Source organism: Stegostoma tigrinum, chromosome 30, assembly GCF_030684315.1.
Source record: "Stegostoma tigrinum isolate sSteTig4 chromosome 30, sSteTig4.hap1, whole genome shotgun sequence".
Lineage (NCBI taxonomy): Eukaryota > Metazoa > Chordata > Chondrichthyes > Orectolobiformes > Stegostomatidae > Stegostoma > Stegostoma tigrinum.
The window spans coordinates 22,537,014-22,559,659 of record NC_081383.1 but is presented as its reverse complement, the minus strand read 5'-3'; the positions used below and the strand labels follow the sequence as shown (position 1 = coordinate 22,559,659).

Genomic DNA, 22,646 nt, shown 5'->3' with positions numbered 1-22,646 from the left:
AGAAAACATGTTAGAAACAATCCTTCAGCAGTAGAGTCTGAGCACAGATCATGGCCTATGTTTGTACATAGAAAGGTCAGCAACACTGTCTTACAACAGGGAATTTGTGGGGTCCTAAGATTATTATCAGAACCCTCAGTTGGTACACAAAAATACTCATCTGCAATGCCCAGTGCCACCTTCTGAAGATCTCCCAAGCCCACCCCACCCCACCTCACCTACTTCCACCCCCCACTCCCATCAATGTACATAGAACATTACAGCACAGTACAGGCCCTTCGGCCCTCGATGTCATACCGATCTCAAGCCCGTCTAACCTACACTATTCCATGTACGTCCATATGATTATCCAATGACGACTTAAATGTACCTAAAGTTGGTGAATCTACTACCGTTGCAGGAAAAGCGTTCCATTCCCTTCCTACTCTCTGAGTAAAGGAACTACCTCTGACATCTGTCCTATATCTTTCACCCCTCAATTTAAAGCTATGCCCCCTCGCGCTCGCTGTCACCATCCTAGGAAGAAGGCTCTCCCTATCCACCCTATCTAACCCTCTGATTATTTTATATGTTTCAATTAAGTACTTTTCACACATTATTAAAGAGTCAACCACCTAGTGATTGGCCCATCACAACTGGTTGAATGCTAGTCGGGGCAGGATTAGGCCATTAATATGATCTTGCAGCTCTTTCCCAAAGCTCTGAAAACATCTCCTCTCCAAAGTATGTTATCCAACACTCTTCTGAAAGTTATTACCAAATCTACTTCCATTATCATTTCAAGCAGTGCATTCCAGCTCTTAACAATTTAGCACATAAATCTTTCTCTTGCTCACGTCACCTCTGTCTTTTTTTTTGCCAATTATCTTAAATCCATATCTCCTTGTAACCAAACTGTTACGAGAACTTTCTGCTGAGTCAAAACTTAAGATTTTTCAAAATTTTGAAAACTACTTTCAAATCTTATCTTAATCTTCTCTGCTCCCAGTAGAGCACCAGTTTCCCCAGTCTTTCCACATATCTCAAATCTTTCAGTCCCATACTATTCCAGCATGAGTGCTCTGTAGTCTCTTCAGCCCTTCAAATGACAGACGTTGTGGTCACATGATTGAATGCGAGATAAACTCTACTTGCATTTCTCAGGTAAAAAAGGTAAGCATTTCAATTAATGCCAGTCTGAAAGAGCACTTGCAGCCATGGAAGCAATCTTAATTATAGCGTAAAGAACATAAGTGGTAAGAAATATATGTATCGATGGAAAAATATATTGTATATTGCAATTTTAACAAGGGTATGAACTTTGAACTGTAGGCTTTCTGTAGTCTTGGCCCATAATATGTGCAGAAGACTCAGAGATCAAATGTTATTGTATCAATGTTAAGTAATCTCCAGATTTACCTATGTTAATTACCTTCTGTGTAGTTGAATGCTGTGTGCCACTTAGCTGACAGCATTCTGCTAATGGTGTTCCGTCCCAATGGCCTTGGGCTGCTGAGTTTAGACACAGTACAATAAATATCCAAGAATTGGCACTGCTTACTGTGCAGCTGCCTGCTTACAGCAGTGAAACAAAGCTGCTCAGTTGGCAGACAGATGGCAGTGCCATCTGTCAAGTGTGTTGAAATGTATTAAGTTTACTGTGAAAAGGAGATAAACAGTGATACAGAGTGCTGTACAAGCTCAGATCATTAATTTAAAGCTATCCATAAATGCAAAGAGAAATATTTCCCTGGAAATCAAACATGCAGCTGTTGAAAGATGAAGTGGACAGGCAAAAATACAACTGTTAGAGAGCTCACACAGTGTTTATGTTGTTTATTCTATTCGCAGTATATTCAGCTTCTCCAGTCAAAAAGTCACTAGAACCAGCATAGTTCACATTTTAAAAGAAGTTGCATAAAGTCTTCTCAGTCAGTTATTAATCAATAAAAACAATACATACTACAGGCCTCCTAAGCATTACACCAAGAAATTTGTAAGTTGGAGCCTGGCATTTCAGAATGAATTTCACTGAGAAACTGTATGGTACAAATTGTTCTGAAGCATCAACTGTTCTGTCAATACAGATGCTGCCAGACCTGCTGAGTTTCTCCAGCATATTTTGCTTTTTTCTGGATCTCCCACATCTTCAGTATTCTGCTTTTATTTATTGCAAATGTTTGTTAGTGACTTTAGAATGCAATGTGCTTGTAACAAATTCCGTTTCACTATTTCTATGGCATTGACCCAAAAGTGCGGCCAGTAAAACAACAGAAAGAGGAGTTTGTATGAAAATGTAAATGCAAATTATTTCTTTCATTTTAAGCATCTGCACAATGTCATCACTGACAGTAATTCCCAGAGTTATGTTATACAAATTATTTTAATGTTTGTACAAAAATGAATGCGACAGTGAAGGAGAAAAAGTACTGTTCCTGCTAAACGATTAGAATGAAGCAAGTTTCTCAAGGTGTAATGAGATATAGTTGTTCCAGTTAATAAGTGGTTGATTTCCAATGAAAGCGACATGAGTGCGAATCTCAGAGGCCCCTGTCAATCAGTCCCAAATGGTTAGTCAGTCTCTTCCTAAGTGTGCAATGCTTTTGATGTTTTTCAATCTTTACCTCATTTTTCTTACACTTTGACTGTTGGTGTCAGCAAGTCCTCACTATCTACTAAGCAGAAGTGTCTTTGCATGGCAGGACATGAGAATAACAAAAACAGAAATTGCTTGGAAAACTCAGCAGGTGTGGCAGTATCTCTGAAGAGAAAGCAACTGTTAATGTTTCAGGTCCAGTGACCGTTATTCAGAACTGGACCTGAAATGATATCTCTGCTTTTTCTCACAGCTGCTGCCAGACCTGCTGCATTTTTCCAGCAATTTCTGTTTTTCTTTCTGATTTCAAGCATGCGCAGTTCTTTGTTTTTTTTTGTTGGGGATAACTGATTGGTTTTTGTTGTCGTCGTGGTGTGCTATGGAATCAGACGGAAAACAGAAACCTTGTCATTTAATTGCTCACTAGATATTGCACTCATTCTTATTTGAAAGGTCATGATTAAAACTATAAGTTATGCAATTAAACAGATTTGTTCAGAAAGAATTTTTAATAATGCAGTAATAAAGACGAACAGCAAATTTGTAGTATTATGCTGAACCCAGCAAGTAATCTTGGTTCTAGTTAAATATTTCTACATGTTAATTTTCCTTCTCGGAAACTGACAAAGGATACAATGATTATATATGTCTTTAGGACAAGGAGTGTGTCTGTTTCTCTTAATTCAATTATTGGGTGTCGGTGGATGTTCCCTTGAAGGCCTAGAATTGTACCAGGAGTTACAGCCAATAGAATGGCATAATTCTTCAGTTTGTCCATTTGCACACAGCTTCTGACCCCATCATATACAAAGCAACTGATGCAGGTATTCTGTACAGTAGGGAGTTGTTTGTAAACTTGGCTTCATGTGGAGCATGCTTGCGGACTCCTGATGATCTGTTGCTACCAGCCCCCATTGTTGTCCCAGCCCCCATTCTCCTCCCTGCCCCCACACTTGTGAAGGATCTATCTCCCTGTCTCTACTGGCAAGGTATCTGGAGAGCTGCAGGCCATGGCAGGCACCCACAGTTTGCCATAATTATTAAGATAAGTTCCAGGGCCTAATTCTGGCAATTTGTAACATACTTTGACTGGAGAGGGGTAACCATTATTAGCCTGCTTACGCCCTGTTATTAAACTGACATAGTGATTATTTACAGAGTTCCTGTTTGTTGAAATTATTTTCCATGCTCAAGGTTGGTGTGTGCTCTTTGGTTTATTTTCTTATTTTAAGCCATTAATGTTCCTAATGTTTGTGTTTTTATTTTTTCCACAGTCCTGGTATCTGGGATAGTTGAAGTCCCCTTTCAAGTATTACAGAAGCTATTTAATCATGTTTCCAGAAACATGGTAGAGCGTCAACTTTGGTTTCAAGTTTAAAACAGAGAGAAACAAGGGAGAAGACTATTTATCAACTCGCCTTTAAAAGAAAATGAAAAGTCAGAAACACTATCATCCTACCAACATGTTCCGAAGATGGGTGCAATTCACTTCTTCCATTGGCTGAAGCTTAGCCTGAGGTTTCCCCATCTGTTTTATGCAAATAAGCCTTTATATTTCTTAAAAAAAAATTCAGAACAAAGTTTACTAAATCTGCTTTCGAAAGGGTGGGAAAATTAACCTTCATCAATCGAACATAATTCAAAGTTACATTATGGTTTTCTTTTGATTTCTCCTTTTTAAAGAGTAAAGGTAGCATTATTTACACAAAGGATGGATGCGCAGTATTGTGCATAATCATTTAGAAGTCACCCAAACTTAGCCTTCAAGTGCTGAAATGCACAGAATGAGTGTATCTGTGCATTGGAATACCTGAGGTCGATTAAAAGTTATCACAGTTCAAGACAATTCCTCACATTTATTCAAATCATTCTTGATTATAATCATTGTGAACAGTCTTTGTTTACTAACTTTATTGCAAAGTTCTAAACATCACAAAAACATGCACTAATGAAGCCTACACATTGGAGACCATCACTTCAATACGGCTAATTCATTAGCTTGACATCAAGTTATACTCCTTGTTTCTATTTCAGACGTTTGGGCAAGCTAAATATAAGAAAGGATATTTTTATACTACACAAATAAATGTGTTTAATGCAATGGTAAAAAATCAATCAATTGTTCAGACTGACATATTTAAAATTAGACAGTTCCTTGGTACCAACATTACAGGTCACATTAACCAGGGCGATATTTCCTTGTCCTAACCAATCAATTACTGGGAACATCATGAAGCAAATTCTGTCCTGTTGCCTATAAACTAAAGAAGATAATGAATAGATTCAGTGTTAGAAACATACTGCACCACAGGTTGGTTGGTGAATGATTTAATTTACCTAAAACTTTAAACACATTTTAAGAATTATTTAACCACAGCATACCATAAAGCAAGCCATTCAGTAATGTTGCTACTATTTCTCAATTACAATTTTCCCACCCTACTTAGTTTTTGCATGTAGCTAATAGCACAGATGCAGATGCTCATCTACCAGAGCAGTAGTTTTATCGGTTTTAGTTATTATCGCTTCTTCACTAATGCATGCCATACACCATAAAATACATACCTAGCTTTTGTTGATAGTATTAGGAGGCAAAGGGTGGCTACAGATTGAGTGTGGGGAAGTTCTTCATACACAATGCAAGTGCAAGGCCTGACGCTAGCAAACATACTTTACCTTTCTCTCCTGGCTACAGGTTGCATTTATTTTCAAAATTAAACATACAAATAGCTGCAAACTCAAAGTATCTTTAGCTTAGTGGAATACATTTTGGGAGCAGGGTAGAAAATTGTTTCAAGATCAATATTTTTGTGTTTTTTTAAAAATTGTAAAGTTAAACTCAATGTATTCAGCCCTCCGCCCCTCCCCAGGTAATCACATCTTTCTGCCAGTAGCTTATTTCACAAAAGAACAGAAGCAGAATTGAACAAGGTCTAACTTGGTTTCAGATTCATTCTTGGAAAGCTAACGTCCAATCAATAATCAACTTTAAGTTGGGGAAATAAAGGAAGTGGTTGGTTTTAATGGAACAGGTTAAATGCCTGTTTAAGCAAAGACAAAAAAAAATCTTTTGAAAAGATTTAAGAGGCAAGTGCAATTGAAAGGAAACAATTTTGTTACTTAGTGATTCTTTGTAACTTGTCCATGTACCCCAGGACTGTAAACAGGGGAAAATTGTCGCTAGGCGACTGTGGCACAAAAGTGCACCCAAACCCCCTCCCCCAGCCACCTTTCACAGGTGAGCACAAATGCCTTAGTCAGTATATTACTTGTTTGTTTTTAATCAGAGGGTAGCCAGCCGCACTCTCATAAAATTAAAAAGACAGCACTTGTGCACAGAATATCATTCGTTAAACTGACACATATCAAAAGCAATATTTGGCATAATTTAGTTCTGTTCACAACTGAACGCTTTTGACAAAAGTAGCTTGCATCTGAACAAATTTCTGTCCGTGTAAGCTTATATTTCTTGGTTAGGCACAGCTTTCCCTGAGCTAAATGCTGGCATCCAAACCTCACGAGTGTAAACAGCAACAGTGAGGTAAACTCTAAACATATTTATATTGACATTTTTTTCATCAAAGGTGCTGAGTTATGCATGGTGCTTTGATAGTAAACTTTGTGATCCAGCAAAAAAAGATCAGCTGAATTGCTGAATTCTGACGTGCATGGCAACTATGTGCGGGCTTCACTCTTTTCCCTACAAAATCCTTTCCTAATTTGCACGGAATTTTATACCACATTATGTGCCTTGCCTTTGAGAAAAAATGTTTAAAAAATCGTTGGTATCACTGCACAATCTTTTGGCTGCATGTATGGTTGCTTGTCATTAAAAAAAATTGCCATTGGTAAAAATGTAAGGGTTTATGATTTTTGCTTCATAGGACATTGTAACAGCACTAATTATCAGTATTCCAGTGATTCTGTGGACTTTCGTATAGAATATATTCATCTTGCGGTCATGTAGGAACATTGCTTTTGGACGTTATTTGTCACTAATACTTTCATGGAAAGTGTTTCACTTTTGATTCTCCCTACTTGCGTCTTCCAGCTCCTTTTATTTTGAATCTTTGGAAAATATGCAATACCAGTCTTGTCTATAGTGATAGAGCATTTAGCTTGTTTAATCATTTTGAGTTAGCACACTTGATAACTACAACATCATACTTTTCTATTTTTTTTAAATATTAAGTTTGTTTTAATTGACCAAAGTTGGTGCTGCTCTCTATACAGAAAGAAAAAATAGGTCCTTCTCCTGTTATAAATAATGCTTGATGCATGATTAGGGAAGGCTGAAAATGGGGTTGGGGGTTGGGTATGTATATTTACAGTACAGCTGTGAAGCACCACACTGGCAACACATTATAAAAACAAGTTTAGCCTTGTTTTATTTTCCTGTGTGTTCTGGTGGCTAAAGCATTGGATGCTAGATTATAATTTCCTTAATCAGAATAAACTGGACAGGCTCCATTTCACAAAATACAGTGGCAGCTGATCAGGCAATTGATGTAGTAAATCCACTGGGCCCAATATCTTGACCTAGTGTGGTTCAAGCCTCTATAAGTTGTAAAATGTCAAACTGTTTTCAATCAAGTAAATGTTTTTCTTGCATGTTATTTCGGGAGATTTGGATTGCAACAGTGCATTAATTACTAATTTTGACTAAAGATAGGATTCCTTTGAGCTACTTTTTAAAAAACTGTTAAGTTGATTACAGCACTTGGTAAGCAGTACTTCTGTTGTCCTTTGTACCAGAATCTGGTTCGAAAAGGAAATAGGTCACATCATTTCTATAGTTATGTGCACTATTCGGCCAGGCCCTAAATGCTTCACAGCCCAAACTGTCAACTGGCCTGAACTTCAAGGGGAAGCTTCTATTCTAGTCAGAATATAAAAAACCATGAACTAAAGTTGTACATAAAGAATTGAAAAAATGAATAACACAAAGCAATAGTTGTGGGGCGTCAATTTGGCATGGTAGCATTGTTCAACAAAATTGCCATCTACACAAAGGTGGAATGATAAATGATAACCAAGACATATATAGCTCTGCTTCAAGACCCTACTAATGTCTCCGAGCTTTAATAATTTGTGTTTGATTGACACTTGGTATGCTAACTGGGATGCTGCACAAGGGGGACAAGAAATAGGGGAATAATGCCAGCAAGTTTGATCCTTGTCACATCCTTGTCTTGGACATTAGCTGCCTTCTTTGCAGACTGTGTAATTTGTAAGCTGTATAGTTTTATTAAGTATGTTTTACTTAATCTACCCTATTTTATAAGGCAAAGACTTTTGTAATGAGAAAAGTACAAAAAAAAGTTTCATTACACTGGCTTATTAAGAATGTTCAGCATTATATACCATTTGTAGAGTATTCTTCCTCCATGGGAACTGGATTTGAGTTAAACTCTCCTGTTACCCTTATTGTATTTAAATACGGTAATTGTCCTCATTTTTATGGTTTTGCATATTCCTATACTTTAAAAGTATAGGCTTCTGGTGTAAAAGAGCCATTGTAAATGGAAAAAATGCTTTATTTTATGAAGAGTAATTATGTCAAACTTGTAAGAAACACTTGGAATTTTGAGAAGGAGTGTTGTCATTGTAGTCTCTTTGACTGTTTTAAAGAAAAAAGTCTGTAGACTTTCAAGTGCTAAACTGGTGGGAGTAGAACAGATTATGTGTACTCTTTGTAGGGCAAGGGAGCCCAACAAATTGTTGTATGCAATGTACAGTATTGTTTGTGCAAAGGACAATGCAATGCTGGTAGCTAGTTTATTTTTAAGGCAGGACAGAAAACATTGTTTACATGTGTATTCCAACCCTTGGCAATGGCTGACTGCATGCTCCGTGAAATCCTTGTTTAAGAATTCCTTTAGGGAATTCTGTTCCATCGTTCAGACGCTCAAGCAGGATAGAATGCTGCCACAGTCAAACATGTGACTTATTATTATTCCTAAAGGGGTTATGAGTTGGCTGATAACTTTTGTTGGGAAACGTAGGGTGAACACTGTCACTAGTGCAGTTTTGCAGGCGTAATTATATGTGGTGCAGACGATGAGGTGATCTTTGTCCCTTTAATTGAGAAATTTTCGTTAACCATCTAGCCCTTCCGCATTTGATAGAACATTCTAAATATTTACGGTCACGTCATCAGTGTTTTTTTTTCCTCTAACATTCCATTTTACAGTTGATTGACACACAACTTAATGCAACACACGTAAAACTCTTCCCACATTCTCTTTAAGGGTACCGATGGCTCCATTCTCGATGTATACCTTTAAAATTTATAACAGGCATTAATATTTTTAAGTCCTGGCAGTTTTGAAACTTCAGTTTTTTACCTGTCAGATGGAAAAGCATTTTTTAAAAATGGAATGAAATGCGCTTAATGCCCATTACTTTTATTTTCAATAAAATATAGAACATAGAACATTACAGCACAGGACAGGCCCTTCGGCCCTCGATGCTGTGTGTATCACTGAATTTATTATCTCTGTGATGAACCGTTGATTGATATGTAAAGCATCGCTGAATAATATAATTTTCAATTAGAGTCCAAGATATAGTCATGTTCAAGGTGATAAATAAAATTTATTCAATGAAATTTCTAACTAAACTTTTCATTACAGATACCCCAAGTTTCTAAAAACTAAAACTCTAAAAGGAACCAATAAATTTTGAGCTTTGTGAAACAACGGGTGTTAAAACAACCTGCTGTAGCAAAGAGCATTGCTGATCTAGGTGATTGATGTCCCCTAACTACTACTGCTTTGATTTCACTGATGCAATGCTCTCAAGGATAATGCAGTTGTACTCACCCTAACTGCTCAACTCACTACTCAGTCTGCATAGTAAAGACCTGCAAAACCTCTGTTGTAAGATAGCATGCACTAGATGTCAAGACACCCAATCAGGAACTGACAAAATTTATTTCCCTCCTCAAACCCTGGACAAATTTGCACTGCTCCACATCTTTCACCTTTTCCGTTTCTGCAATAACTCGAGGCAGGGACTGAAACGGAACAAGCTGCCATTGACATTGCCATTAGTCACAGCATTAGTAAAGCCAACACCATTCTTAGGTCTACACCACAGATATATTTTTTCTAAGGTTTTATCTAACCCCCTGCAAAATGTGCCAGTTGCTTCAGTTAGCCTGAAGGGAATATGCAAATTCCATCACAATTTCCATTTCTTTTTTTCTCTGTTGTGCAGCTCCTTTGCAGCAATGCGCAATGACACACGTTAAGCAGCCAGATTACGTTTTGTAGAAAGCAGTAGATATACTGGTATTGTTGTTTCACATACACAGCTCATCTGAACATCTGTAACTGGGTCTCTGGAAATCTCTTTGAAAGACAGTAAGTGAAGAGGAAACACATGAGTTCTCAAGGACAGCTAAAGAGACACCTGACTGCCTGTCATTGTAAAGGCATTTTCGTCAGGCTGTGCAAAACTCTGAATTGCAAGAAAGTTTGTGAAGGTTTCTGTTGATGTGTTAGTGCTCAAAGCATTTTTGGAAATTCAGTTTTCCATCTCTGTTGATCAGGTTGAAAGCGTCTCAACCTTGTTTACATGGTAGGTGAGTGTTAATTGGGTTCTGTGTGATGAGGACTTTGCTGAGTCCAGTATTCATCCCTGTACATTTTAACTGAAGTTTTCGGATTACGTTAAACAAGATAATTTGACTCCTAAAATCCCCTTTTATGAACTGAACCCCCAACTACATCTTTTTGATATTAAAATTATTAACTGTTGTTTAGAGTCTTTTATATTCTACAAAAAAACTTCCCAGTTTTTAATTGACTCAAACCCTGTACCCATACCAATGATAATATCAGGAATACAATTCCAAATTCTGGATCTCCCCAGTTGAAAAGTTCAGTGCTCAGAATACAAAGCCCAAAGGCTGTTGTTAGGGTGCACTGAGCTCTGCAAAGGAGGAGGTCAGGAGAATTAGGCAGTAAAAGAAGCACTGCAGTTCACTTATGCTCCTATACAACAATGTACAGTTTTTACTAAAAGGATTAGGAAGACTGGCAGCTAGGACAGAAAAAAACATTGATCTGACATTGATCCCATTGACCTAAATAGCCCAACAATGCAACCAATGTCCTCAGAATTCAATCATAAAAATGTCATACGTCAAATTTGTTACTTTTTCTGAGAGAACAGAAACAATGTCACAGCCAAACCTTCTTTGACAGTAATTTTGCTAAACGTTGAAGAATGCTGATGATAGAATTGCTCAGCACAATAAGAGGCTCTTGGACAAACAGCATATCATCTTCACAGCTGTTGAATTTCTGTAACATTTGCTTACTCTTGTACCACAAGTTTGTCAGAGGAGATTTTTTTAAATTGAGAAGTTTTGATTACATTTTACTTACAAATTGTAAATAATTAATACATTTCCTTTAAATTGTATATTGCATTTCTGGTATTCTAGATCTGTTTGTTCTTTCAATACAATCAGATCAGTGGAAATGCATGTTCAAAAAATTATTTTTGCACAGAAGCATACACTCAAATATTAATTACTTCAATATTCTGAAGCTTATTACTTAGACATTATTACAATTCAGTAGGTACACTATAATAAACCTAAGGTACAGTTATAACATTTAAAAGACATTTGGATAAGTACATGAGTAGGACAGGTTTGGAGGGATATGGGCCAAATGCAGATAGGTGGGACTAGTTTAGTTTGGGAATGTGGTTGGCATGGTTGAGCTGAAGGGTCTGCTTCCATGATATATGACTCTATGACTATTGTATTTTACTGCAAGCCAGTAACCAAAGGAAATATGTTTCAAAGCCTTAATCCATCTACAGAACCCAAATGAGGCAGCTCCATGTAAGCAAGGTTATGCTTCATGTGCTTTGATCCATCTGCACTGAACTTTACTGTATGAAATAACAGGAAAACAGGCAAAAGATCCATTGATGCAGCACATTTTCTGCAAATAGCCCATAGGGAGTAATCTGTTGATTAGCATGACAGTAGCGGCAAGAAAGAAGGGAAAAGTTCAGCTTCCTTTTTTTCTGCAAATCTGAGCTTTGATGTTGATCATAGTTATATAGAGGGCAATGATCTGATAAGCAGTTGCATTATTCTCTGCAGTTATTTCTAACAATTTTAACAAGCCAGCAGAAAAGTACCAAAAACATTTTTAATAAATGCAGTGCCTGATAGTCGACTGCTGGATTCAACTTTGCTTTGCAAGACCTGGTTTTCACAGTTTGTCTTTTTTTATGTCTTTTTTGCACAGGCTCTATGACAAATGTCCTTTGAACATCACGTTGTAATTCCATATGTATTACGTTGCACATATTCTGGGAAGAGAATATTTCTCTGAGAACGCATTGAGACCGTGTTATTTCTGAGGGTTTTTCATTATATTTTAGAATATTACAGTAGTTACCACAGTAGTTAACCGCTTGCTTGCTGCACAGACATACACACACTACACACCAGGACAAACTTGTGGCTCTTTAGTTGCTTGATGCAAACTTCTGACAAAATAAAATCTTTCATGATCACAGTTCTCCTCCAACAACTAAAAATAATCATTTATTTTGATTGTATTTGTCTTTTGATTTTTAGCTAATTATGTAAAGGGACACTTGTACAAATACCAGCATCTTTCCTGCTGCTTTTGTACACAGATGTACAGTATATACGTAACTAAATCACCACTCGTTTTAAACTGGTGTGAACTCAGCTTGACATTTGATTATAACCATTGTATTCAGCCATTACTGTTAGCAGCTGCTCATACTACATACAATTACTGGAAGTGAATATGTTTCCCTATGCAAAAAAAGTTTAAAAAAAATAAACAAGCTATGCTACAGTTCTGACTCTGGTGTTTTCTTTGAGCTTTTCATCACCATTTTTCTCCTATAACATGAGAAGTCTTGTGACGACTCTGCACTTCTCAGAACTCTTTTTGTAGAGAATTTTTTTTCTTGGCTGAACAACTGTGTAAGTAAACAGTCTGCCAGTGAAACCTTTAACTTATTTTCATAACCTCTTGACAAAATATTGGACCACTCAGTTTGAAAAGTCGCAAGAAGGAGAAGTGAGGCATTGTGAGTAAGTGACACCAAAATTGGATCTTAAAATTATGACTTTACAGAAGAAGCTGAGGGAGTTAGAGTCCCATGGTCATGAATCTTCAGTAAGATTAACTGGTCTGGAAAACAATGTATAGAACTTTGATTTTTAAAACTGCAAGGATGCTAAGGTTGAGGGAAGGAATATTTAGACCTTAGAAAAAAAAACCTCAAAGTAGGAGATAGCACGACTGTACAATTGAAATACAAAAGCATTATAGTGTGAAACCCATTACATGTCTCAGGCCTAAGATGTTAAGCTTTTAAAGCTTTCTTGTACTGAGATGTGAATAATCTGAATGTTTTCCACGTTCCAGGGAACAAGGGTAGGATAGTTTTGTTTGTGAATGCTTCTTGCCAGAGCTTACATAATCAGTTCCCAGATGGAGCAGACAGCCATTGAGCAGAACCAAACAGAACAACACTGAAGATGAATAAAATAAGTGACTTTGATAAGAATATATCAGCATGGATTTCAACTGAGGTGTACATTCAGAATAGGCATCAATTTACAGGTTAAGGAAAGCCCGCCCAAAGGAAACTCTGTGAGGCACAGGCTATTTAACTCTTGGACAACAAAGTGAGGAGCTGGAAGAACAGAGCAGGCCAAGCAGCATTGTAGGAGCACAAAAGCTGACGTTTTGGGCCTAGACCCTTCATCAGAAAAGGGGGATGGGGAGAGGACTGTGAAATAAATAGGGAGAGAGGGGGAGGCGGACCGACGATGGGTAGAGGAGAAGATAGGCAGAGAGGAGAATGTGGGTGGGGAGGTAGGGAGGGGATAGGTCAATCCAGGGAGCACTGCAGGAGGTCCAGGATGGACATGTCGCGACTGGGAGGTGCAGTTGTTTATTGCGAACCGAGCGGAGGTGTTCTGCAAAGTGGTCCCCAAGCCTCCGCTTGGTTTCCCCAACATAGAGAGCCTCCTTCAGTGCCATAATGATGCCACGTAGGTTGCAGGAACAGCAACTCATATTCCGCTTGGGAACCCTGCAGCCCAATGATATCAATATGGATTTCACCAGCTTCAAAATCTCCCCTCCCCCCACTGCATCCCAAAACCAGCCAAGCTCATCCCCGCCTTCCTAACCTGTTCTTCCTCTCACCTATCTCTTCCTCCCACCTCAAGCCGCTCCTCTATTTCCTACCTACTAACCTCATCCTGCCCCCTTGACCCGTCCTCCTCCCCAGACTGACCTATCCCTTCCCTACCTCCCCACCTATACCCTCCTCTCTGCCTATCTTCTCGTCTACCCATCTTTGGTCCACCTCCCCCTCTCTCCCTATTTATTTCAGAGTCCTCTCCCCATCCCCCTTTTCTGATGAAGGGTCTAGGCCCAAAACATCGTCTTTTGTGCCCCTAAGATGCTGCTTGGCCTGCTGTGTTCATCCAGCTCCACACTTTGTTATCTTGGTTTCTCCAGCATCTGCAGTTCCCATTATCTCTGATCACTATTTAACCCCTGGACTTGATTTAAATAACAGACTGACATCAGAACCATGAGCAGCAGCAAAGAATAAACAACTTGCAGCATCAAATATGAGCGATCAGCAACTCTGTTCACTTTATTGCACCCAAACTGACAACTTAAACAGCCCAGTTTGAGCCTTTTCTTTCTGCAGACAAGAACCTCGAAGTAAATTAAACAGCGTTTGGCTCAATGATATTCTTACAAAGCAGATCCAGAAGTTGATATTAAACTGTGGATCAAAGTCAAGATGTAATAAAGCTGATTAATACCAAACAAATTACCTGACAATCACTTCTCACCCTAACAATCAATCAATAGTACTTGTCTTTAAAGAAGGCTCATTACACTATTCCTATGAGGACTGAACAAAGCAGAAGGAATGCTGTTCTTCCCTATGTTGGGATGTCAAAATGGGTATAGCATGTTTTGTGTTTGTGAGAGACTGACTGGAGACTGTTGAAACTCATTCACTGTATGTTTGGTCCACCTGATTGGCTGGCACCAGAGACACATTGGGCAAGACTGTGGCAGAAAGGTTTAAGTGTGCTGGCATCCTGAGAGTAGTCAACATGTATTGCTCCTTTATGCTATTTCCACTCCCATGTGGCTGGTGCTCATCCCTTACATTAATCTGAGGAAGTACAGACAACGGAAGATGCATTTGGCATGCCTGCCTTCATTGCTCAGTCCTTTGAGTATAGGAATTGGGAAGTCATGTTGGTGTTATTGGGATACAGGATATTGGTGAGGCCGCTTCTGCCATACTGTGTCCAATTCTGGTCTCCCAGTTATATGTAGGATATTATTAAGCTGGAGAGGGTTTAGAAGAGATTTACCAGAATGGAGTATGGAAGGTCAGGTTATAAAGAAAAGCTAGATAGGCTGGAATGTTTTTTCAATGGAGCATAGGAGGTTGAGAGGTGACCTTATAGAAGTATATAAAATACTAAGATGTATAGGTAGGGTTAATGGTAGTTATATTTTCCCTGGTATGGTGGATCTCAAGACTAGGGGATGCATTTTTAAGGTGAGAGGAATGAGATTTAAAAAAGATACGAGAGGCAAATTTCTTACACAGAGAGTGGTTCAAGTGTGGAATGAACTTCCTGAGACAGTAGGGGATGTGGTTACAATTAGAACATTGAAAAGACATTTGGATAGGCACATGAATCGGCAAGGTTTGGAGGGATACGGGCCAGGAACAGGCAGGTGGGACAGGTTAGTCTGGGATTATGTTCAACATGGACTGGTTCAACCGAAAGATCTGTTTCAATGCTGTCTGACTATGATTCTTTGAAAAGCCTCAATCCGTTTGATGCATAAATTCATGCAAATTGGATGGCAAGTGTGCGTGTTTGGCCGTTTAATCTCCCACTTGCTGCAAAATTGATGAGGATCAGATGCAATATCACAGGGATATGGCCACATTATGAATGGTAGATACTGCTGAAGGCTGGAACCAGAGTCTAAATCCTGCCTTCATGTCGCAAATTCTCATGAGTTGATGCAATACCTTGTGTAAGGCTGGCAGTTTTCTTCCTTGGTGTCTAAAGTTCTCATCTCTGACTGCACAACAGCTTTACTGGACTGTCCCTGCTCCGGTATCTACTGCTTCTCGCTGTGGAGCCCTCCACCCCACTGACTACCCCAATAGAGGGCTAATGTACCAATGAGTTGAATGGTTGAGGTGTGTACTTGCAAAAGCGTTAATCTTCTTTCTCCCAATTGATGACCCGTATAAGGTCATTGACCCCTTTTTTAATGACCTGGAAAGGAGAGAAAGAGAGCTCCTCTCTTTTTTGTAACCCCTGTGCCATAATGCCATGACCTCCCCCATGGGTAGGGTCAGAAAGCAGGTTCTGAACCCACCCCATCCAGGACAGGGGTCAAACTTTATGTTCATGGTAACAATGTTATCAACACCAGCCATGCAACCGAGTCAACTGCCTGCTGCCACTAACACCACCTCCTCCCGACACCGCAAAATCCATGTTGCTATGGCAACGTACACTTATACATGGATGTTATAGCCTGCAGCTGGAGACTCCAACCACTTTCTATTACATGAGCTGAGAATAACTCCGTCCATTATCACCTGTCCTTGGCCAAGCTATGACAGCATCTTTCTTGGCTATCAAGTCCTGGAGTGGGACTTTGATCCAGAGGTTCTGCCTTGGAAACAGAGGTGTTACTTTACCACAAGACCTGGTGGGAGTTTACAAGATGATAATGATGTTCTACAAATAAAATACAACAGCAGGACCTCTGCTTCTCTGGTATTGCAGAGTTCCTCATCCACTTTCAGCCTCTCCATTCTTGCTCTGCCTTCTTGTGTATAGAGAGGCCTTTATTTCTCACTTTCAAATGAACGTGGATCTGATTTTACTGCCACTAATTGGTTGCAAAAAGTAGTGTATTAATCTGTTTTTAATTTTAGGTTGCCAAACTTCAAGTAAATTTATTACAGACTTTGAAGTGGCTCAGGAATTAATAGCGTGCTGTGACTTTAGGGAGTTGGTCTTTACCCAATGGTTGATTCAAATCATTAAATCTTGAAGAAGACAATCTTAACATTTCAGGTAATTGAAGTCCTGTTGTTTACACATTTTCCCTGTGCTGTGACTGGACATCTCCAAGATCAGCTGACAGGAAATGCTATAGTGTAGCGGCTAAATGGATATTTTATCTTCTTGTCTTGAGCCGCAATATGGCAGTACAGAATGCAGTGACAATCTTTTATCGGTTCCATGAACTCACTGAAATTAATATCCTGTAGGTTATCTGAAGGGCAGGGATCCTTTCAGTCAAATTACTGCCTAGTTTGCTAAGGAGCATAAGATACTAATTAAGAGGGAAATTATTGCTTGCTAATGACCTTATTAAATGTAGCTCTTGTTTCATTAATATGCAGCTTCCAATCCTACCACCCACTGTGAGCAAACTAGATGCTGAGAATTGTTGACATAGAAGTCAGCATGGATTACCAGCAGCTTCGGATTGCTGCTTGCCTCAGAAAATCGCCAAGTCCAACATCGGGCACCAACATCTCAGAGCATGCCGCACGACCCCAACCCACATCCATGGACATTGGCATCCAACATATCCTAACAATCCTCAAGGAACATCTCTGATCCAATCCACTTCAATGCAGTACTGAGGGACATGACATCAATTATCAATATAAAGCCATAGCAAGGACACTGTGCCCCAGGTATCCACACACAGGCTGAACCAGGCTGCGTTTCTGAACCATTTATTTGCACTAATAGAACTCACTCACTTTGAGCCAACCTGGATGCTTACGGCAAACCTGCCTTGCCTTGCCTTTTTACGCTTTGTCCTTCAGCCAGAGATATCAGGCTCAGAACACTGTTGGCTTGCTTTGCCATTTAGTGCAGACACAAGGTCAGGAAACTATCTAGGTTATCCTCAGGCAAGATATCCTCCTATTAGCACAATAAGTCAAGGACAGCCTCCAATACCACTTCAACAGGCTTGAGCTTGGTCAATCAGCTGCCAGAGGTGATCAGTCACAATCGTCTCTTTATAAAAGGTGAGGAGCTGAATGTTGAACTGACCATCACCCAGTGACTCCTTCTGCAATATTGTGGGCTGTTTTTCTCCTGAAATGAGGGAGACAGAGATAGATATTAATGGAGGTGGAAGTGGGTGATTTGGCTTTAAGAGGTATATTTTGTCCCCTTTTTTTGAAGAGAGGTTTTAAATCTGAGGTGACAAGCTGGCCATTTCAATCCAATAAACAACTTGTCAGACCTTGAGTTTTTTTTTAAAGTTGGAAAATTAGTTTGGGTCAAGCTCCTCCAGAGCCAGGATTTTTTAGTTTTATATTTTAGTAGCTGTTGCTGGGGTCTTGAAGCTGGTTTTGGAAGCTGCAGTGCATCTCTCCATGCTACTCTCTCTCTCAGAGTTTTCTCTTGATGTTTTTTTCCTTCCTGGACTAGAGATTGGCTGTGAGACAAACTATTTTACTGAATTTGCCTTTGCCAAAGGTGTGTTTATGAGATGTTGCTATATTTGAACATTCACTGTTTATTAGTTATAATAATCTATTTTTCTGTTAAGTTTTCCAGTAGAGTTGTTGTTTCAATTTCTTCTTACTGTTGAACTGATAGATGAGCAAATCTGTTAGTGGCAAATCTATCAGGTGGACCTTATACCATGAAGAGCTGTGATGATGATTAATTTTACAGTAACTCCACCCTCCCCACAAATATAGGGCAAATGATTACTCATTTTCAGCTCATTTAACAGTTGTTTCTTCACAAGCGGAGAGAAATTAAACTGTACCATTGAGGTTGACTCAGAGAACATGAAGGAACCAAGAGAAATGGGTTCACATGTTGATAGACTGAGGAGCTTCAGTGAGGTGCAACATATCTATGTTAAGGTAGTAAGGTCCCTTTCTGAGAATGTGCAGCAAAGTTACTGGTGACTCTTGAGGCTACTGCTATCATTGCCAGCACCATCAGGGAAAGTCTTTCTTTGTTGATGGTACCCGTGATGGAGCTTGTGGTTGCAGCTTCTCTTTCATTATCTCTTTCAGATTGTTCTTACAGGAGCAAAACCTGTGGTGGTGTATTTTCTTTTCCATTGAACACAATTGAGCAAAGTGTGAAATATGCCCCTGATGGGCCATTCTTTTACTCCTGTACAAGCTGAGTTTTTTTGTAAAATGAAGTTTATAGTGGTAAGGTAGAAAGCCAATGTAAGAAGTTGAAATGGTAATCTGAATGCATCCTGCAAACTTGCAGATGTGTGCTGGGTAAAGTTGGTATTAACTCGATCCATGTAAAGATAAGACAGCAGCAACAATTAAAACAGCAGGGCTATCAAAGAAGGCTGGAAGATTTGTGAATTACAACTACAATATGGCTTGGTCTGTTTTTCACATGTCACTCACGTGTTTTGGCATGCACTGCTTTTAAAAGAATGTTGAAACATATTGTTTCTTTTTGCTTCTGATTGCTCACTTTTGTTTTGATTCACAAAGTACATTTCAATTTCTATGAAAGAAACAGAGGATATATATTCAAGCCAGTGGCCTCATACCTACCTTGCAGGATGAGGTGTATATGTGGGAGAATTTGCATGGAATTTGTGCTTGACTTGGGCTGTTTGTAATCTCCTATTTAGGGCATGTTTCTTGTGGGTTGCGGTTCAAATGAAAATGGGTGTGAGTTTAATCATCATTGCTTTCAAGATTAAATTTTGCTACACAATCCATTTGTTTATCTGGCTTTAAAGTGAAGCTGTTTGCACACTGGAGCTTGTAATGGGTTACGGGCTTTATTGGCTGATTAATATTTCCTTCCATTTCTTTATTACTTCTCATATTTTATTTTTATGTAATGATTTTCTTTTGTTTTGGGCAGCAAATCATACAAGGAATATCTACACAGAAACAAATCACTGGGAAAACCAACATGAATTGAAGGATTTACAATAGAACATAAACATTTTCTAGCTGGCTGGTGTGAGGGACACTAACATCACAGTGACCCAATTTTTCTGTATGCGCCAGTCTGCAGCTCATGCATTGGTCTCACCGGCTAATATTAAAGCAAAGTGCAAACAAGTCATCCTAAGAGACAGATGCTGATTCTCTGCATCCCCGAAGAGTTGAGCCAATACGTTTTGTAAGCAGTCCAGTGATTCCATCATGTAGAAAGTAAGTTCCTTTATAGATAATGTGGTCCAGACAATCTGCTAGGCATGTTTTAACAGCCTGAGGAGGTCAGTAAGAAATTTTCCTTTCCTATGTTTTTCCCTATCATTGGTCCTATGTCATTCTCCAAAATGACTTACAAGTGGATCCAAGGGTGAAACCTTATAGCAGCCTGAACAACATGGGCTATGCCAAGAAATGTGGCACATCACGTAAGAAGTCCAGCGAGGCCAATCTCAACGTCAAGAACAACTCACTGCATCTTTTAACTAAATTGTGGGCATCCAGATTAGATTCTGCAAGGGGGGGCTGGCTCCAGAAATTCTCCATGTTGGTCACCACAAGCTAGTATGTTAGGGTACAATCCATGGGCACCAGCCCTGTGCATCTCTTGATGACATGCATTGGCATCTGATAATTGCCAATCCTTCAGGATCCTTGTGACTCCTGTCCATTTCACTTGCAGAATGCTTAGAAACATCCACCTGCTTTGTATTTCCTTTGCAACAGTCATTAAAAGGCTGCTGGAAGGACACGTTGTGCACAGGGTCAGGAACCCAGCTCATGATTGAACCAAGCTGCATTTGAGGTCTGCTTTCTTGTTCTCTTAGCACTCAGTCAAATGGCATCTAACTGCATTCTTGCAACCCCCTACCTTTCTTTGCTTTACCATGCTATGTCATGCCTAGTAGTGCAATAGAATGTCTGCCTGAGCCTAAAGGCTCACAGTAATGTTGTATTGAAGTGCTGTTTTGTGCAAACCCACAGACAGGCTGCATGACAGTGAGGACAGTAAGGGGGAGGAGCAGAAGGGTGATGCCCCGCAGTACAACACAACAACCATCAACTGAGAACGTACAGCATGCACCAGCTGCCTAGATGGCATACATAAACCACATTTAGTCAACCAAATGCAATCAGAAAGAATAGAGTCACTAACCCTCCCCTCTCCGAGCTTGGTTTCCACCATTATGTTTCCTATTGCACACTTTGGATTCTGAGTATGATGGCAGATGATGGTGAATGTTCTTCAGACAGTACCTCCAGCATCCACCTCTACATAATGGCGGAGCCCCAAATAATTAGAACATCTTCCTGGTAGTCCTTCCCGTGAACGCCGTAGGTTTTCCCTCTAGCCCATGGCATGAGGTGACCATCACCGGGTGTGATTATACACTGTCCCCTCCTCAAAGCCAGGGCGTTTCTGACTATCCTCCTGAATGATTCCTTCCATCCATTCTACCATGTCTGCCACCTTGCAGATACTGTTGCCCCTTCTCACAATTGTCATCCTCTCTTGCTCCCAACTTAAGACCCCATCCCAAAGGATGGGTCCCCAATCTGTTTCCCATCGCAACAACACACCTCCTTGTTTTTCCACAGGCCCCCACCCCTTGAGTAACCTAACTAGACAGCCCCGAATGAAGAGTCCTCAGAGGTGGCTGTACAACTCCCTTACCATGTTAGCCCTGTCCCCTGGACTGGACTCTATGGAGTTTTGGGATGGTCTGTGACACATTCTCTAGACTGCGGAGATATGGACCCCCGACTGAAATCACCCTCATTGGACACCTAACTGTGGTCAATCTTTAGAATTATATAGGAGGTTGCCTTGACTCACTGTGTCAGGACCCACTGTCTGACAGGCACCTCCATGGACTTCTGTAAAGGCTCACCCATTAAGAGTTTGAGAGATGGCTGCCTGCTTGATGCATATGCGGTGTGTTTGCAGGTCCACTCTAGTGAAATGCAAACTTTGCATCAATGTTAAGAAGCAGGACTCAAGCAGGATAGAGTATTTGGAATGGACATCTGAGCTAGGCAGAAGTGGATCCTCGGTTTACGGGATTGGTACCATAATGGGTACACTGGAGGGTTCTTTGTCTGGAAGAGCCAATGGCTGGGGTTAAGGTGGGGCTAATGATGGTAGTTGTTGATAGACCTCCTCATCTTTACCAAACCTTTGAAGAATTTCTTGCCAATTCTGAATGCTTTTGTCAATCCCACGTATTGATGCAGATTGTGTTAGCTTCTCCCAATTAAACTGTTCCTGAATTTACTTTGAATATGAGAGGAGACTGTAAATATTTGTGCAGCCTCTGTTAAATTTTACAAGTGTTTATTTTTATATTTCAGCTCCGGATGTTTTATTGTTAATTTACATAACCTGACCTCAATCTCTGCTTGACCCACAGTAACTGATCAAACAGTGCACCTTCATTAAATTTCCTCTACTGGATAAAAAAAACAAAAATATTTTCCATTACCCAGCTTCACATTCTTAATCCTGATAATCTTTCTGTTTCCGGTGCTAGGTATTTTACAGCCTGACCAAGTGAGGATTAGGGTTAATAACTAAACATTAGTGTCACACGTGAAACTGCAGCATATACTGTTCACACCAGGTAGATTGCCCATTCTTCTCATTGGCAGTCACCCGCTTTGGGCAAATTGCGTGACATGTTTGCTATTTGCATTAATCTCAATTAGGCAGGCATGAACAGCTCCTAAAAGATTAAACTCTGTACCTAGGTAGGGCAGTTGTGGATTTTGTGCTCCTCCAATACATCACAGAGATTGTTGAATGCTGGAAAGCTGGAAAGAAGAACAAAACAATACAAGGTGTAATTTTTCTCTCTAACATTATCTTTTACATTCTAGGTTTCAGATCAGAAATATCGCAGCAATATTGTCATTCACAAGAATTACAAAATTATAGACATAATTATGTATTTTCTTGGGTAAAAATGTTATTTGTAGGACTATAAGAGGATGCAATATTTCATTT

The 22,646-nt window shown here is 39.5% G+C and overlaps 1 protein-coding gene across 3 annotated transcripts in view; it reads left to right on the top strand.

Annotated features, from left to right (window-relative positions):
* nfic (nuclear factor I/C) overlaps window positions 1-12,438 on the top strand; it is a 451,875-nt gene extending 439,437 nt beyond the window's left edge. For all 3 annotated transcript variants that reach the window (XM_048559540.2, XM_048559539.2, XM_048559541.2), the window contains one exon: window positions 3,850-12,438. In XM_048559540.2, coding sequence (XP_048415497.1) covers window positions 3,850-3,867 — 18 coding nt within the window. In that variant the 3' untranslated portion in view covers window positions 3,868-12,438. The remainder of the gene's footprint in view (window positions 1-3,849) is intronic.
* The last annotated feature ends 10,208 nt before the right edge of the window (window positions 12,439-22,646 follow it).